The following is a 19,450-nucleotide window of genomic DNA, read 5'->3' as shown; positions in this document are numbered from 1 at the left end:
TAGAAATGCATCTAATGCTTTTAATTGATACTGTCTCAGGAGCTGTAAAATGTGTCTTCATTCTAGGATGTGAATTTGAATTACTTCCCAAGGTCACCATTGTCCTCAAATTCAGTTTTAAGCTCATTCTCCATGAGGAAAAACCATGGGAGAACTTTTCTTGATGTGACGCCATCTGGTGCTAATATAGGGATGGCTTACCACTATGGGCATGTAAGCCCGCATAAGGATTCTCGGATAATCGTAGAATGTGCTTCGTATTTCACTGGGACCACAGCAGAATAGAAGTGGTTGCACATTTCATCAAGTCTACCCACATCTCTGTGGTGGTTTGGAGGACCAGAAGTGGGAAAATCTTAAAGGGGGGGGGGGAATACAGACACACAGGATCAGATGACATTTCACTACATAACATGGCATTCCTCAAATTGTTTGGACTTAGAGTCCTTTTCATAAGTCTCTTCTACATTATAGAACACCTTCTCCACCCATGCAACAAGCCCAGGTCAACTTCCTTGGTGGGTGAATGCTGAGTAACTTTCACAGAGGGGTAAGCGTCTTGGCACACTGTCCGCCCTCTTGACTTCTCTAGAGCTTGTTCTGAAGCCTGTAACCAAGCAGCTTCATTTGCAGTTGCTGCAGCTTGAGGTCCTTCAAGATCGGCCACGCCTAGTGCTACCCATCAGAAGAAAATAGTTCTGCTGGCCCACTTTCCTCCTTAGCAACATGTGTGGGGGGTACTAAGAAAAAGGTGGAACAGACATTGGAAAAACTCAGAAGGGTCACAAATGGAAGTTGACAACAACTGGACTTCCTCAGGGTCTTTAAAATTCATAGAGGCATGGCAGTTGCACAGTAAACGCCATGCTTGGAAGCAGGGTTGTGCTCTGATGGAGGCTTGCAAAGTTCCGCTTGGGTATCTGAGACAGAGCTTGTAGTTCATGCCATTTCAAGTAGCATTAGAGGGCTCACTCAATCCCAACATTCAGGATTATCATGCCTCCTCAGGTGCCTTGCATGGCCCTTAATGGTACAAGATCCCAGGGCAGATAAACAGTAAAAGACTTAGTTCACCTTTGTAAAGAAAAGGCGCATATTTAGGATGGCCTTGGAGCAGAAGTGCCTGCGTGGTTAAACAAAAGACTCTTATGTTACTTAGAGTTAACTTAAAACGCACCCACTCACTTGTGTTCGAACCTTTACATTTCCTTGTTTTCCTTCTGTCTATATTCATACATTAAATAGCATTGTAAAACCAGAGAAGCCACATCTGACGTCTGCACAAAAAGCCACAACAATGTGCATTTCAGAGTCCGAGTCCCTTCTAAGCTGCATAGCTGGTACAGCAGCTGTCTAGTATCTCTGAATGAGGCTTAATGTCTCTATTTAGTGGACTACAGTTGGACTTGCAAAGGCCTGCTTCCAGTTCCACTTCCAACTTATGGAAATATGGGCCAATCGCTTGGCACCAAAGCGCACGGAAAGAAGATTCTCAGCTTCTATCAAATCTGCACTGTTGTTGCTGAGGCATGTATGCCTTGCAGAGGAATGTTCCTACAACATGTTAATTTGGCACGAACAATGGATCTTTCTGTACGATACGTGAAGGAGGCCATTGTTCTTTGAGCAGCCTGCATGCTGACAAATGACACACATGGATAGCCACACTGCATATTTCTCTTGAGCTGAGATGACATTTATATATAGATATTTTTAAAACCCTGAGAAAATATCTGCAGTTTCTTACCCCTCCCATGAAAAGAAGGCTTCTTTTGGAGAATTGAACTCTTCTGGCACTTTTCTTCAGTGGTGTTCTCTACCCACATTGTGCCCTCTACAGTGCTGAGCCTGGAGTCATTGTAGAGGATGTAAAATTTTTCCCAATAACAATAATAATTGTTCTTAAAACCCAGAGCAGCACATAGCTGAGGAAACAGAAGGAAGGCAGGTGTGCTGCTACCACTGATAAAGGTAAGCACCACCCATGAAAATTGTTTGGACAAATTTTCTTTCTCTTGGATGTATTTATTTATTATATCTCTGTATTGCCTAATAGCTGAAGATCTCTGGATGGTTCGGTTCACAACAATTAAAACAACTGAAAGGCAATGTAATATGCAAGTTTAAAACAACAGTAGGAAATAAAAAATGAAATGAAACTTAACAGCATTGCAAATATTTAAAATATAGTAGCAAATTTTAAAACACTAGAGACTGAAATTAGGTGACACCGTCTGACTTCTCCAGATTCCTTTGAGAAATTCAAGGTTCCTCTTTACATGCAGCTCTAATTTTCTCTGCTTGTTCTACTACCCAAAATTGACCTGATTCACACAATCACTGCAGTTCACTGTGGTTAATTAGTGATGCCTGTTGGTGCCAGATTGTCAGTCCTCTTTGTGGGACTGTGTTTTTGTTATACGTAAACAGAGCATATGTGGGTAGTTGGGGTTTCCTCTCAGCGGCCCCAAACGGATCCTTGTCAGGTTTGCATGTAATGAGAGGCTAAAGTGTGCCTCTGCTGAACTCCAAATGCTTGAAATGAGGATTTCGACAGTGAGAAACCTGAAAGGGGAAGTTCAGCCATGATGGCATCTGGTTCTGTGTGAACTGGGCCATTGTCTTGCAATCCCATGTAAAAATCCATTTCTGAACAGCAGGTTCTCTGTTCCTTTAACCTGAATCATGACTGTCAATTAGAGTAAACCCCAATTCCTAACTGACTTCAGTGAGATTTACTTCTAAGTCGCTGTTTCAGATTGCTGTCTTGCAGAAACAATTGATACGATTAACTTATTAAGATTCCTTCCTTCCTTCCTCCCTTCCCTCCTTCCTTTTCATCAACAAGTATGCTCGATTTCAAAGATGTATTTTAAGAGAAGCAGCACTTTGTACTGATGCCTTAGTTTCTTTCGAATGATAGCGAAAGCAATTCAGACAAGATAATGCCTGTCATTAGGGATAAAACATCATTAATACAAAGCTTGAAAATATTGCTTGTGTACAAGAAAGGAGGAACATGCTAGGTAATTTGAGCAGGGAAGACCCTGTAAAATTCTTCTAAAAAGAAGAAAATCATTGTCGGCTACCACCAGGAAAATGGGGTGTTACCAGCAGGTGTAGGAAAATTTAAGTTATTGCCTTTTGCAGAGTTTGGCTTCTTGTACAGAATCAAGTTAACACTTGAGCTTTCAGAATCTCAGCTTTCATTTAAAAAAAGTAAAAGAAAATATATTATCTGACCTCCTTTTTTTAGTCTTAAAAAACTAAGAGGAGAATCAAGGGGTAGGGAATTCTAAATCATTTTGTAGTTGGCTCTGTGAGTGTTGAACAATGGAAACCGGATTAGGTTGTGAGAAATGCAGCACCGTTTGCCTACTCCTTGGAAATGCCTTTGATTGAACCTCACCCGGTTCACATATAATGGAAAATCTTGGGTAAATTAACCCATGATTTGTTTTATTTATTTTATTTATTAAAACATTTTAATTTATTACTTAAACATTTATTACTTAATTATTATTACTTAATTTATTACTTAATTATTTAAACATTTATTAAAACATTGTTGCAGGGTTAATTGCTGGCCTGTTCAGACCAGTGTTCCCCATCTTCACGTAATGCTTTCAGCCTACGACTAGGCTCTTTGTAGGTGGTTTACAGAAAGCAGGGTTGAGAGGCAGTGCATTCATACATGTCAGCTTGTGCCCAGCAACTTTTAGGTTAACAGGATGGTTCCGCATGCAGCCCATGGGTTGCGTGTGGCTGCCAAGGCCTTGTTCTGTGGCCCGCTTGCCATTCAGAGCCCCCCCCCCCCGCTCTCCCCCCTTCTTGATCCCAGCGGCGGCATGGACATGATTCAGCATGCTCTCCTGAGGCCGCCATCCTGTGCCACTCTCTTCTGGAGGCTTGGCGAGAGAGTGGGTCGGGTTGGCGGCCTCGGAAGAGCTCGCCCAAGCATGCTCTGTGCTGCTCCAGCTGACGCGGGAGTGGGCGGGGCATGCTGGCCTGCATTCAGTGGCTCAGGTACAGGAGGCCAGTTCCAAGAAGGAGGGAGGAGCCCATCTGGGCGGAGGAAGCAGGGAGGTCACTCCAGAGGAGCAGTCATTGTGCTTGGGCTGCGGTTGGAGGAGGGGTGATCACAGTCCCACAAAGCGTTCTTTTTCATTCCGTTAGTCCTAATATCAGCCCTAAAATTAGTCTTAAAATTCATTAAATTTTTTTTTGAACTTGCAGAGAAAAACCAACCCTGAGATCTCATATAGGTTTTCTCCCTTGTTAAATGGCTAATTGAATATATTAGTCTTGTATATTAAATCAAATAAATATATTGCAAACATTTTAATTTACGATATGGAAATGTGTGGCCCTAGGTTCTGCATTGAAGTCCCCATTCATCCTCGAGGTATGAAAAGTTGGACCACGCTGACCTACAATTTGGCCATTATGGATTAATTGTTCCTTTGTTTAACTACCAAGCCTTAATAAGCAAGATATAGTATAACTAGAAAAAGAAAATAGAAAGGCATATCTTAATATTAAAAAGAGCATTTCTAGTACAGGGATTTATTTTCCACCTTATTACTCTCTTAGAACAGTTCTTACCAAAAAAAAAAAAGAAAAAAGAAAGAAAGAAAAAAGTAGTAAAGAAAAAAGTAGCAACATTTTTATGGAAAAGGCAAACAAAAGTAAGTCTTAAAGCTGTCATTTTAACATGCATATGTAAACAAATCCTAATTACTATTGCGCCATGAGCAGCTCTAGCATCGCTGATGTTATGTCATGATACTTGCCATAACTAATGATGTAAAGGGCAGAAAAATCAACCTGCCTGAACACATGTAAAATGGGGAATAATCAGCGGCTGCTGGTTTTTCCTGCTGCCTAATTTTTTCTTTTCACAAGTGTCATGTCTTGTGCAACGTATTGTCAGCAAGCAAGTCATGCTGTACAAATTTGAAAAAGCGATCACACTGAGTACCTCCAGCAGTAATTACAGACGAATACAAAAACATTGATGAATTAACAATGTAATCAATCAACTAATAAAGCAATTTAAAGCCACCGAAGCAAATACCAATGAGAATATTGCTTCATGGCATTTGAAATTTGATTGTCTCATCATTGCAGCATAACCATGATAGCGATACAGTTTTAAAAAATGAATTTCTTCAACATTACTGGAATGTGTTTTCCTTTGTTGCAGAGCCGTGCATTTGGAAAGGCGTGTGGCTGTGAACATTTTAGATAAAAGACACTTCTCTGCGGGATTTTGCTGTTTTTGATCAATATGAATATGTGCCATCCTTTCCTTAGAGGATTTTCAAATGTAATGCTACGTATAGATACGCAGAGAGTACAGAAAATGCCTTTTTCTCCTGTTACACTGACAAACCTTGACAGTAGTTAGCAAACATGGAAAGGAATACGAATTTTAACATGTGTTAGTCCCAATATGTTGTTATCATAGATGCTGTACAAGCCCAAGGGTGAACAGCAGAAGCATAGAATCAGGCATCCAGGCCAGGATTTAATAAAGTAAGACTTTCCATTTTTCTTTTTTAAAAAACAAATGCCTAGCCCTCATGATTGTAGGTGGGGGTGGGCAGTGAATCACTGTGCTTGGCTATTTTCTTTTGGAAGCTTAAATCTAGTTTGACTGTCACTTCAGTATCCCATACAATGGCCTTTCTTTCTTTTGTTGATTGCACTGCGCTTCCCCTTCTTCATGGCCAATGCATTGCCTTTCTTGTACAATGGCAGCTTTTATGCAGCATAATAAGCCAGATTTCCTTAGAACTGCGAATCTGCCAGTGCATTGGGGCATGTTGCTTAATTGCTTCTGCTTGGTTCCTGCCACAAGCAAGAGCAGCTGAACATACTGTGGACCTTCTGTCTATTGGTTGTGACCTGGGAACACTGACTCGCCTCTTCTCGGACAAAACACAGTCATAAGCCATGGCTTGTTCTTGGCTTATGAATCTGGCTTGTCTGGAGGCAGGCAGATCTTGTCAGTTCCAAGATACCATGTCAAGATAAAAAAAATATGGACAGAAGGTGCATGGTTTGCTTAGCTGTTCCTGTTGGCTGATTCCCAATAGTGCCATGTGAACACAGTGTTGCTTTATTCATCCTTTAGTTCCATGTGTATTCTTTGCTTTTAGAAGCAGAGCTATATGCAGTCCCTGGCAAGGCATGGCTACTTAATTATTGGTACCAAATCTTTGGTAATCTGCTTAGAGACTCAAGATAGGCACTAATGAAAATAATGGCAGAAAAGTTAACAGCACTTTGAATGTCACATCAATTTAACAGGTGAAATTCTCTTGTTGGGAGAATGTATACTCTGTTGTTAAATGGGAACAAGCAGGAAAATCTAAGAGGCATTTGCTTTCAGTTATAACCATGATTATATCTGACCCAAAGAATTGAAGGAGCAGGACTGTATAGAGAGGTTCATAGTATTGATAGGTCTGTAACTAAGGAGAAGGAAAGTCATTCAAAGTGAAATGCTGGAGGAGAGCTTTGTGACTACCTTGGACTGACAGGCAAACAAGAGGATCCTAGATGAAACCAAGCCAGAACTTTTTCTGACAGTAAAAGTGATGAAGCTGAAGCTGAGATACTTCAGGCCCACCATGAGAAGGCTACACTACCTGGAGAAGAAAGTCATGCTAGGAAAAGTCAAAGGCACTAATGGAGATGAAAGGAGGGGAAAACCAAATAAGAGATGGATGGATTCCATAAAGGAATCCACATCCTTGAGTTGACAAGAGGACGTTCTGCAGAACATTCATTCACAGAGTTGCCATAAGTTGGAGATAATGCAGTGTATACAGTAGAATTACTCGATATGTCTGCATCTGTATGGTGTTGCTTTATTGTGCGTGTTTCTTGGTGTGGGTTGATTGCATAGTGGAATGTTCTTCCATAAATAGTCTCTCTCTTCCCTTAAAGGAGGTTTGGACCTATCCATTATACTTTTATACTGATTAATGTTCTAAAATCCTAAAAGGGTTCACATTAAAGATACAAGATAAGATAAAAAATAAAGCATTATAAAAATAACCAGTAAGGCAGTTCTGTATAGGACAGGGAAAGCAATTCATGCCATGTCCTTGCAACATTCCAGTGATCAGAGAACAACTAGTAAGGCCTCCTCAGAAGATCTCAGGGTTGCTGTGAGGAGTAAATGGAGTAGAGGAGGACCATAACTTGGATCCCTTGCAAGAGGACAAAAGATGGGATACAAATAAATAAAAATGCATGGTAAGATTCTCAAAAGGCCAACTTTTATTCCCATTGGTGGCTTTTCTGGGCATTTGTTATTGCAATGGGAAGAAAAGTTTGCTCTTGTGTATGGATCTTTGGGCGGCCTGGCACTCCTGTGCTAACTCTCATTCAGTGGCTCATCCCACTGTAGTCTACACAGGTTCTCTGCTTTCAGGGTAAAGTCTTAATACTGGGTTATGAATATGAGAGCAAGCCAACACTTCTGCTCTGCCAAAGCTGCTCTTCTTCTTTTCCATCCTTCCTGACCCTTCACCTTGCAATGTTTTCCAGAACAACATTCAGATAATTCTAATACCAAAGGGCCAATCACGTAGGACTAAGGAGAAGCATTTAGTCTAGACTTTTCTTTGGGGTGCTAAGTTCAAGTTCAGGGATTGATTGTACCATAGCTTTCCACAGCCTGAAGCCTTCTAAATCATTCTGACTTTATATCTCATGGCTGATGTTCAGGAATATTAGAAGCTGAAGTTTAGAACCTCTGGAGGACACAAGGTTGAATTGGTTTACAAAGAAACTCAGAAATGTTACTTAGCTCTACTAAGCAAATTCCTCTCCACGATTCAGTCAGATTTCTTTTGCTTTCTAATGGATCTTTATTCTAACAGAGAGAAATATGTTGGCTCTGCCTGAAATGTGTGAGTAGAAATAGCAGTTTCCTGATGGATTTAGTTTGGGATTTTTCAGGATGCTTTTCTTTGTTCACTACAACTTCAAAATCATCAATAGAAGGTCCTCCAGAGGGTTTTATGCTTACACTCTAAATTATTCCTCTCATTTAACAGGACAAGGTTTGCTTCTCTGAGAAAAGCATCTTGGCTCCCCACCACTTTGGTTGTACGGTCTATGCTGACATTATTTTGCTTGCCGCTGGAGGAAGAACTTAACTGGAAATGTGGATTGGCTGCCTTGTTTATAAAAGATGCTCTGAGCTGGTTTTGAGAGTTCAGATGAAAAAGTCCAGAAACGAAGTGAGACTCATGGCTCCATATTCAAATATACCTATTGCATAAAACAGTCATGCAAAGTCTAGAAATAAATGAGAATCTAGTTTTCAGTTGCCACAGTGGCTCTTAGGAAACATCCATCCTGGAGGAAATGTCTTTCTTCTTGGATCTCTGTATCTGAAGAAGAAGAATGGCATTGAGGAGCCATGGCTTTTTGTGAAAGGACAAGCTATACTTGCAAACAAAATGGATATTTAGCAGGGAGCAATCCACTAGGCACTGCTGCTATTCCACAGCATACCTTTATGTAAAAGGAACTTCCTCTGAGCTACTTTTGGAAAGGATCTACAATAAAATGTTGCAGTGTGAACTGCCCTTTATCGCGGTTTCAGCCAGATAGCTCACCCTATCTTCTTTCTGGAGTCTTCATTTCATTCCTGTTCCCTGTTTTTCCCTCTCTAAACACCCCACATGCATTCTGTACCCACTGAACCTGCTTGAACATCTTAGGGCTGTTTTAGAGTTTGCTTTTAAAAAGGGATTGCTTGCTGATGCACACCTTCTTTTGTGTGGACAATGATGCTTTGGCTCCAAAAGAATCCACATTTGGAGAATAAGGTCATAATAATTTGGCATGTATGTGTGAGGCTAGATTGTAATTACAGGACACACTGGAGGACCATGTGCAAGCTATCACAAGCACGTGGATGCTTTTTAAGACTGTCTTCCAGAACTAGCACCATGCACACCTGTCCACTGCATGGCTGACCCTAAAATAGGGATGCACCACAGGATTGGAGCCCTTTGCTGCTGCAGAGGCATCTTCAGGATGCAAAAACAGGTTTTGAAACAGAGGAGACGGAGCGGCTGAAATTCCTGGGTGAAATGCCAAGGCCAGTGGACTCAGAAATAAGCTGAGAAGTATCAGAGAATGAGCTCACTTCAGATACTGTGGAAGGTCACAATGAACCTGGTAACAAGGAGGAGGGTAAAACAGGCCTAGCTAATCCCAGGATCAAACGTCATTTGAAGAGGGTGGGCCAACTGAGAAATGTCAGATATTCTGAGCAGCTGGCTCCCCAAGCACAAAGCTCCACCTTAAAAATGCTAGTAATTGGAGTCTGAGCAGGGGAGGAGACCATGGGATTAAAACCAGCTCCTTACCACTGAGGTCAGACTACCTTAATGTCTTGATTGCTTACAATTCTAATCACTTTTGTTTCTTTTGTCATTGGTTTCTGCATTATGCTTAATGTGTACTTTACAGCCAGCCAGTCATGTTTCCATTACCACAATAAAGCTTTCATTAGAATATCTTTGTCTGTGTCTGCTGCAGAATCTCTTTCAGACCAAGGCCTAAATTCTGTTTTAGAGAGTCTTGATGGGGCCACTTTTTGGAAAATCCGGTGGGCCGGATTGAGATCCCTATGTCTGAGGCTGCACGTGCCTCATCTGAAAATGCAGGGCATTGAAAAAGGGTTCCAGGCTTCAGCTAGCATGGGAATGATGGTAGAGATGGGGTGAATGATCCACCCTGTGCTGAAAGCTTGAGACACAGCAAGGCAATTCTGCTGCACAGAGTGCGCTTAGCAGCTGGGCTGGTTCATGTCAAAGGAGACAATCCTTGATGACCCGAATATGGTGTTGTTAGTTGCAAAGTTGCGCCCAACCTATCACAACCCCATGGACAACATTCCTCCAGGCTCTCCTGTACTCCACCAATCCTTGGAGTCCACCCAAGCCCACACCCACTGCCCCAGTGACTCCATCTAGCCACCTCATCCTCTGCCGTCCCCTTCTTTTGCTGTCAGTTGTTCCCAGCATCAGAGTCTTCTCCAGTGAATTGTTCCTTCTCATCAGGTGGCCAACGTAATTGAGTTTCACCTTCAGTATCTGGCTTCTAAAGAGCACTCAGGGTTGATCTCCTCTAAGACTGACCGGTTTGATCTCTTTGCAGTCCAAGGGACTCGCAGGAGTTTTCTCCAGCACCACAATTCAAAGGCCTCAATTCTCGGTGCTCAGCCTTCCTTATGGTCCAGCTTGTATATGAATATATTTAGGATCAAGTTGTAAGGGTGAATCTTATAGGCAAGGAACACATATTTGGAAGTACGTTGCATGGTGTTCAGATGACCTTACCTCCAAGTGAGTGGTAGTGGGCAATTGTAGAACAAGGGCAAGGTGTGTTTTCCATCTGGATACTACCTGTCTAGACTTACGTACACCCAGATCTACCCTTCACAACTGGCAGTGCCTACAGCTTGTCCTGCTTGTGCAGTTTCCATGCAGGCATTGGATATTCTTGGTGGCTGAAGAATTGCAGTATGAACGTCTCCATGCATTTGAAACCTCCCATGCAGCAACCTACTCCAGGCATTGCGGTACGGCCATGGTGTGGAGCTGACCATGGAACTGCTTTTCTAGGAGCCTTCACACCGAGAAGTTAATGTGGCTTTCTCCAGGATGTTGACTTACTGATACAGCACCTTTTAGAATTAACAAGAACAGTTCTCAAATGTAATTGTTGGGAATGTATGGATTCTAGAATGGTAGAGGGACTTTCCTTGTATCTCTGTCACTCAACAGTTAATAAAGGTACTGGTGCAAATGTGGCCATGCCATGATTCATCATATAAACACACGGACACACCCTGCAAAGAACCACATTTTGTCATTTGCTGTTGTCATCCAAGTAAATGTGGAGAAAATAAGAAAGCTGTTCTCCAAACTGCAGTATTTTCGGTTTGTCTCCTGTCTCTTGTGGGAAAAGCCTTAGCCAAAATTGAAGTGTCTTTCCATGAAAACTGGCTGAATGATCAAACAGAACTAATCAGTAATGATTCCTCCATCCACTTGCAAATCCTTGCAATTCACTGCTCCTGACAGGTTTCCTCAAACAATGTCTTTGTCTGTTTCCTGTTGATTGCTTGACACAGGAAGCCCAGATTTCCTACTTCAAATCACTGTTGCTTTTGGGTTCAAGTGACAGAACTTTCCTGTGTGTTCCTGCATAAACAGCTACCTTATAAAGGTTGGTTTAGCTGTTTACATTTCTGGTGAAGAAGGAGATCTTGGTCTCATGGACACAGCTCTGTGAAAAAGCCAACCCTGTATGTGGCAGTTGTGGAAAAAATCAGATTGCATGCTGAGGAATCATTAGCAAAGATATTGTAAATAAAACTGCCAATATCCTAATACCTTTAAACGGATCTGTGATGAGCCCACACTTAGAAAACTCTATTCTTCTGGGTGCTGCTTTACAAAAACTGCATTGGAAAATTGGAAAAGATATTAAAAAGGGCAAGTGGAGGGCAAACACCCTCATGAGGAAAGTCTGCACAACATTTGGAACTTCAAGATTAGAAAAAGAAAGCCAAGTATGACGGAACACATTTAACATATACATTAAAGTATGCATAGTGTGGGGAAAGGGTATTGAATAGTTTTTGTCCCACTTGCGTAATACTAGAATCTGGGTTCATCCAATGAAGCTGAACAGTGTGAGATTCTGGGCAGCAAAGAGGAGGTACTTCTGTTACACATTACATAGGTAAAGTATGGAACTCACAACCACAGCATGTCGTGATGGCAACTTCTCATTTTGTGGTTGCAATCCTATGCTGTTATTTGCATAGGACAAAGTCCCATGGAATTCAGTGTGACTTGCAAAGTTCAGAGATGTTGGTCTTTATACTGTGGGTCATGCATTCCCCACTGCTGACAAATTAAGATATGAAGCTGTATGGTGGAAAATTCAAGAGAGATAACAGAAGGCACTTTTTTACCCAGTACATAAACTTTGGAATTCATTGCTACAGGAGATAGCAGTGACCATCAAGCTGGACAAATTCATGATGGATGAGGCCATCCATGGCTACCAGCCATCCATGGCTAGTAGATAGTAAAATGCTACTTTTGGGATCAGTGGGCATACTAGTTGCAGAGACATGGGCAGGAGGGTGTGCCACAACCTTGCTTGATACCTGCGAGCATGAGAGAGAGCATTTCTGAGGGTGCCACATTCTGAGGTCGAGCTCCCCCCAGGGCTACTTGCGTAGGACATTTAATGTTGCTGCACCCCACACACCGATGCTTCCATCTCTTAACTCCCATCTCTTCACACAAGCTTTGCCTGAAGTGTGAACCAGCCAGCTGTGATTGTACCACACATTTGAGTGTCATTCTACCGCTGATTAATTTTGTATTTTCATTTTATTGTATATTTATTGTTGTTTTGCTGCCATTGTCTTTCATGTTCACTGCTTTGATACCTCTGTGGGAAGCAGTACATACATTTGAGTTGTAAATAAATTGCAATCAAGTTCTGCTGAGGATCTCCCATAGGCAGCTGGCTGGCCACTGCGTGAAGAGAACGCTGGAATAGATGTGATCTTTGCCTGATCCAGCATGGCTCTTAGGGTTTGAATAAACAGGTATTGCTCTGATTTATGAAAGTGTGTGCGTGTCTCTACTACAACCAGCTACCAGCCAGTAGCTTTTCTCCTAGAATAACATGGTTGACTCTCATATCATATGGTAGCTTCAATTTGGGTTTACTGGAGAGCCTGTCACTTTCTGGTAAATTCATTGAACACATACGGTTTTTGTGCTCCAAATTCCTGCTCTCAGGATGCAGGTTTTGCACAAGCGTTTGTATTTATAACATAGTGTTCTCCTTTATTAGTCTGGTTTATCCTTCATTGGATATCTGCTGTACTAGCATGCACCCAGCATTTCTTGAGCTAAGAGCAGAACTAGAATTCAGAAATATAATGTACAGATTTTGACATTTGCCAGTGTAGATTGAGGGTAAAGGATTACATGTTGTAATAGCAGAGAAATCTGGCATATGAAAGAGTGGTTTTCTATCCCCCTGCTTTATCCCATAGTTTTATAAATGCAAAGGGTTTGCTGATGTGAGGTGGCATTCAAGGTACAAAGAAATGGACTGTTGGTCGCTTAGTAGAAGCAGGAAAAATACTCCCTCCTGTTCATGTAAGGCATCCACTGGGTTGTTCTCACCTGCAATCACCTTTGGCAGCTTACCTTTCTAGGCTTGTTTGGAAGCAACAATCCAGAAATCTGGACAGCACAGTGAGCTTCTGCTTGCTGGTGTGATCCTGGATGCAGAAGCTGCTGCTCCTAGTGGGAAGAGCCAAACAAGAAGTCTCTATGATACTGTTTTCTCATGACTGATAAGCCAGGATTTAAACCCCCTCACCCCCCAAATTCTAGCTTATTTTTTGAATGCAGCGGTAGAATCATCCTACATGTAAGTTAATTATGAACAGTTCTGCCACAAGAAATCAAGTAGTCTTTTTACAATGGTACCAAATGAGTTTTTAAAATGTCCTTGTTGCTACAAATTAAAGTGGTAATATTCTTCACAATGCTAGATGCTATTTTGGAGAAATCTAACATCAGCTCACTAGCAATAAATAAGTACAATAAACCATTGTGCTTTACAATACATCAATCAGTATAGGAACTGTTGCCTCTGTAGCAGCATTCATAAATGTTAGGAATGAGAAGTTCAAACAACCAGTTGCATTTATTGCCAGGATTACTTACATTATATCCTGTGTGGTTGTTTTCAGGACCTGGGATGTTGACCGAATGACCTCAGTTGGAATAAAGTCTCTTCCGCTGAACGGCTTATCCTCATAATCTTTTATAACTATTCTGCAGCTTTGCTGTATACACCTGAATGCTTTTTAAGGAACTCTGGAAACTTGAAGTGTATCATTTATCAGATGACTGGAGAATTACATTATTATTTTAACTTAATAATGAATTTTGCTGGAAGTAGCTTTGATTTCATTTTAAATGGGTTAATTTTAAATTGTGTGTGTGTGGGAGCTAAGCAGTTAATGATAATTGTCTAGAAAAGTATATATTCAGGTTGAATAGTTGGGAGGTAGAGCAGTTGCTGCCGGTTGGTCTATTTCTTTCAGCCAAGGTCTCTTGAGATATCCAAGGGCAGATTAGTTTTTCTTGTGAAACATATATTAACAGTTGAGTTATATAAGGAGTGTAGTATGCCACATATTGTGAAGTGTTGATTTTGTTATCCATTTGTGTCATGTCATCATGTAGAGATACATATTTGGGACATGGGATGGGGCAAAATCACATGCATACATTTTGTAGTGCATTCCTTTCTTAAATTAGCATCTGCAAGGGGCCAGCTGCAACCTTATTTTCCAAATGAAGGTTACTTTAAAAAAGAAGAACAAAAGTATCTGAGCATTCAGGCGCATAGAATCAGATGCTGACTTCATCCAAGCAACTGTTGTTCAGACAGCTTCCTGACTGGCTTGTAAGAGCCCATTTTTTAAAAGTTTTGTTGTGAAATTCAGAACTCTATATACTTTGCTTGCATTCATGGCCTGTGACCTTCCCTCTCTATTCCTTCCTTGCTCACTGTTATCTCCTGGGTTGCTTTGTAAACCTTCATGTATATTCATGAGACCTTATAAATAATAATGAATTCTACATGGGAATCTTATAGGCCTGGAGGAGCATTAGAATACAACACCAGTTGTGCTATAGAGCTGTCCAATCAAAATTTAATGTGCCTTTAACTGAGCTCTGTTTCTATAAACAAAGGGACATATGTTAAGTCGTAATATTAAAACATTTGTTCTGTTTTGCACATGGTTTGCTTGTCTTACGGGGTCACTTCACTCACCCATAGTTTCCAGACATGTACTATCACAGCAAACATGATTCTTGGGCAGATTAGAGAACATCGAATGCCAGGAGGTAGGAGGATTAGAAGTGCAATAACAAAGAATCGAGAACTAAAATAAAACTATCAGTTCATCACACACTGCAGAGTGTCCCTTTCTGCACGGAGACAGTGCCATGCAGCGACAATGCTGAAGCAGCTTGAAGGGCATCTTCAGCTGGTCTGTTAGCTCAGCCCTCTTCTTTGAAGAGGCATTCATTACTTTTTACTTGCAAGGAATTCAGACCAGCAAACGTGTTCCTCCTCCATGGTCTCCTCACAGTAACCCTCGGTGAGGCTGAGAGGAAGTGCCTGGCGCAAAGTCACACTGCGGACTACGTGGCTGAGTGAAGGCTAGACCTGGACCTTCTGAGCCCCAGCTTAATGTTCTGACCACTACACCACACCTTTGGCTTCCTGTTCCCTCAGAAGAGACCCTCCTATTAGCCAGCATACCAGGTTGCTCCTAGATGTGTGTTCCAGGCTGCCCCACCACCTCAGAAGCCTCTCAGTTCGTCCTGCCCCACATCAGTCCAGAGTCTTCCAGTTTTCCTGTAGCTCCAGCACCGTAATATCCCCTACCTCCTTGCATTCCTCTTGCTCAAGGGCTGCTTCTTTGAACGTGAATGTTTTGGAATAGGGCCTGCCTGTGTGCTTTTCTCTTTTTGGCCACAATGGTAGACAGTTTTGGCATCTGGAACTTGTGAGCAAACATTGTGCAGGCTTTGCAAGTTTTGCCCCTTCTTGCTGGGAAGAAAGAATCCTATCAAGGGGTATTTTAGGTCCATGCTGCGCACAATCAGAATTCCCATTACTCAACTGCTCTTCATCAGCGCTGCTGTGGGAACTTGTTTGCAAAGGCAGATTTCATTCCTCGTTATCATATGCTCTCCTTGTGATCTCTGGCATGGATGACATGAATTTTTCTCATCCTTGTTAACCACAGCTCCGATGCCCATCAGATTCTTGCTGCCACTGGCATGGCATGCCATGACCCTCATGCTTGAGCTAATAGACTTCGGGGCGTTCCCTGTCCTTGTTCGCAAGCACGTGCAAGTCCAGGCCAGAGCAGTGCAATTTCCAAATGGTGGTTTAAAATTTCCTCTGCCTCTGCTCGGGAGGGAAGAAGGAATGACATGGCCGGCATTTGCTGTTGGAGGGAGACCTGCCCGCAGTTTCCGTCTGAATTGTGCTCAGGAGAGTTTGGCGACAGGTGTGCAGGGAACATAAGATTCTGTGTGAGGGGAAGGTGGTTGCAAAATGAATGCTTGATGTTGATCTGGCTCATGTGATAGCACTTCCTGAGCTTCGTATGGGCCAGTTCCTACCTTGAATATTCTTTGTGTGTGTCTCTGTGTGATAGATACGTGCCCATGCATGCATGCATGCACACACATGTACCACCCCACACACACATAAGTGGATTTGTTTGGTTAGTTACCCTGTGGATATTAATGTTATCAATTATTAAAAGTTTAAAATGGATTCAGCATACTTAGAAAATTGGAATATCTCTGTAGTATTGCCTTTCTTTTTATGTTTGTCCTACTGTCCTTGTTACAGTTTCTAGGATTCCCTTGACAGCTGTTACCTGTAAGCAAACCTTTTTGTGAAGGTATTTGAATTCTTTTCTATTGCTCATGCCTATTCTTAATTTTGTTTTGGTTTTTCTAGGCTTCTGTGTTGCTTGATGGCGGATTAGAACATAGGTAAATGCAGCGCTGTACTGGCTGCATTTGCACGTAATGGTCCTGAATAAAGGTGACCATGGCTTCTTGCTTTAGCCATGAATTGCCTTGCAAATGAGCAAACAACAGCGACTTGTGATCTCTGTTTTATCTTTCTCCATCTTGTCAACCTTGGGAGGGTTTGTGTTCCACTGTTCTTGCTTGGGCGCCTTTATTTCAGGCGCCCAAGCAAGCCAAGGATATGTTACAATTCTGGGTTCAGACTTCAAGACAGACCATTTATTAAACAAGCCAGACTTCCACAAGCCAACAACAAACCACTGGTTCATTTGGTGGCTTGTAGCTGGTTATGAAACCATGGTTTGGTTGCAGGGATGGGTCCAGACAGAATAGCAGGCCGCATTTCAGCACACCACATCACCGTTTAGTGTTATGTGAAAATCACGGCCCTGGGTCGTCTAGACCACTGTCACGGACACAGACTGGCACTAGCTCTCCTGGGTTTCAAATAGAAAATTTTCCAGCCCTGCCTGCAGGGTCTGGAAATCAAATCTGGGATCTTCTGCATTCAGAGCTCTTGCTCTGCTACTGAGTCTCCTTAGCTGTATTCTTCTGTTTGCTTTGCTCACTACCCTCTGTCGACACTGCTGAAAGCATCTTAGCGCACAACAGATATCTAAAGCTATTGGATTAAAATAAATACTGCTGGCAAGCCAAGCAAATCTTCAATCTGGCATACTGTAATTCGCAGCTAAATCTCTCTATTTCAGCAACTAATTATGAGAGGCTTTTCCAAAAGATGCTTCCTAATATGCAAATGACCCTGTCCTAATCTGCCATCCTGTGATTTGCTCCCTGCCAAAGGGGGCTTCATCATGTTTACAAGGAATCTGTGTAAATTTTCAGGCCTGTTTCAGGCAATCCAGCAGCAATTAGAAGATAATCTAGAGAACTGAATACTTCAGATTGAACAAGACATTCATTTGTACAGAATTAGGGCATTTTTCACACACAAAGCATAAGTCACTTTGTAATGTGAAGATAAACATTACATTAACTAGAATGTACAATTGTTTTAGAACAGCCTTCTCTGCTTCCTGTCATATGTTAAAAATGTTTACAAGTTCCATTCTAAAAGGCAGCATTGCGGCTTGTGAAAATGCCGTCATGGTGCCGGAGACTCGGTACCTCCAGGAGAAGATTCCAAATGTGATGACTCTGACATGGCAGAAGCTAAAAAGTAAGCACCCCTGCAGATTGCTGGATCTGTGCCTGATCAGAGGTGCTCACGACCATTTCCAGCACCATTGTTTAAATTATAAATAGCTTGCTCTCACAGCAGATACTGTAGAGAACTATATTCACAATATTTTTTTTAAAAAAGTCTGCAGATGGATAGCAAGAATGCATTCTTTATATTACCTTTGAAAGTGCCTACATAAAGTGCATGGGATAGAACAAAAACAAAAAAAACACCATGTCATGTGAGTGTTTTCATGCATGATTTGTGTCCATATGTGGTAGCTTCTGAAACTGGGCAGAGTAAAGAAAAACATTATATTTTACTTGGTGCAGCATTTGCTTTTTAACTTTATGCATGAAGGATGCAAATAAATAAAGACATGATGTCTTCCAGTATGATTTGTGAAAATGTTTGGAGTAACCGATGCCAAAGTGCAAACTTTGACAAGCCACCACATTGTGAGACAGAGTTGAGGTCCCAGAGAGACCTCAAAAATTCAAGAAGCTACTGTATCTTCACTTCAAGCATTTGTTGGGATTGTGATGCTAAGAGGCACAGTTGTTCTGAATCCCATCACAACAGCCTTCCTATCTTGACAGTGGGGATTCTATTGTTTAGAGACCGGAGCTGATTTTTCTGAGAAGCATTACAAAATGCCTCCTTCTCCCCAACTTTCTCTGTTCCTCCAAAGTAATGTAAATTATGCACATTTCCTCAGCCTGTTATGTGGGGAATCTTTTATGAGCGCTAAAGCCTTCGGGTTCATTAGCTACTGAATTAAATTCTTAAGAAGACAGACACTGTAGATGTTGTTGATCCATTGTTAGCAGCAAAACCATTGTTGATGTCTTATTATAGCTAAATTGCTCTTTTCTGTGGATGATGAGTGAATCAGAACAGTATGGTTTCAGTCTTCATAATCATGAAGAGCTAGAGTAGGAACCACACACTGTGTATTAATTTTTGTTGAGTAAATATAGTGCGTAACATGAAGCAAGCCAGTTCCTTTTCAAGTTCAGATTAATAAAGGATCTGTAGATGAATTCCCAGCAAACACTTCATGGCTTATGACCTGTAGAATTCCTTATTGGAATGCGATCAGAACACCTTCTCACCAGCTAGAGGACCAGGGCACAGAATATGCAAGCAGTGGCAAATAACCCAGACATTTTTTGGCCCTGTTTAGATATCATGGCATGTACTGAAGATGAGTCCTGAAATGCAGAGGGTTCCACATCCATCCTCAGCTGGGACAAAGTGCAGCTGCCCCTTACGGAAGGCGGCCCAACTGTCCAGTACCCCAGCTGAAGCTTAGAGCTGACCCCATGGCTCTTCAGGGATGAGCCCTGTTTCTGCATGAGGATTCTTTTTTCTTCTTCTTTGTCCCCTTTGTGCAAGCTGGGCTCATCCCTGAAAGGCAACGGGGGATGGTGGAGACCTCTGGACCAGGAGATGGAGATTTCTGATTTGCCTCATGTCACTGCTCCATTCTCAGGGCTGTGCCGTGGAGAGAATCTTCTCCTGATACTTGTTGCTGCTCTGGAGGAGTGGG

The 19,450-nt window shown here is 41.9% G+C and overlaps 1 protein-coding gene across 11 annotated transcripts in view; it reads left to right on the top strand.

Moving 5' to 3' along the window:
* Positions 1-19,450, top strand: part of DIP2C (disco interacting protein 2 homolog C) — a 323,243-nt gene that overhangs the window by 33,244 nt on the left and 270,549 nt on the right. For 2 of the 11 annotated variants that reach the window (XM_044424773.1, XM_044424772.1), the window contains exon 1: positions 10,208-16,180. The exons of 5 other annotated variants lie outside the window; for them this stretch is intronic. In XM_044424773.1, the coding sequence (XP_044280708.1) occupies positions 15,919-16,180 (262 nt within the window). In that variant the 5' untranslated portion in view covers positions 10,208-15,918. Of the gene's footprint in view, positions 1-10,207; positions 16,181-19,450 lie in introns of those variants that run through there. 4 more of the 11 variants (XM_044424776.1, XM_044424774.1, XM_044424775.1 and 1 more) reach the window with 3 other exon arrangements.

This window comes from Varanus komodoensis, unplaced genomic scaffold (assembly GCF_004798865.1).
Source record: "Varanus komodoensis strain SLA01 unplaced genomic scaffold, ASM479886v1 scaffold15, whole genome shotgun sequence".
Lineage (NCBI taxonomy): Eukaryota > Metazoa > Chordata > Lepidosauria > Squamata > Varanidae > Varanus > Varanus komodoensis.
Note: the sequence above shows the minus strand (reverse complement) of the source record. Positions and strands in the feature narration are given on the sequence as shown.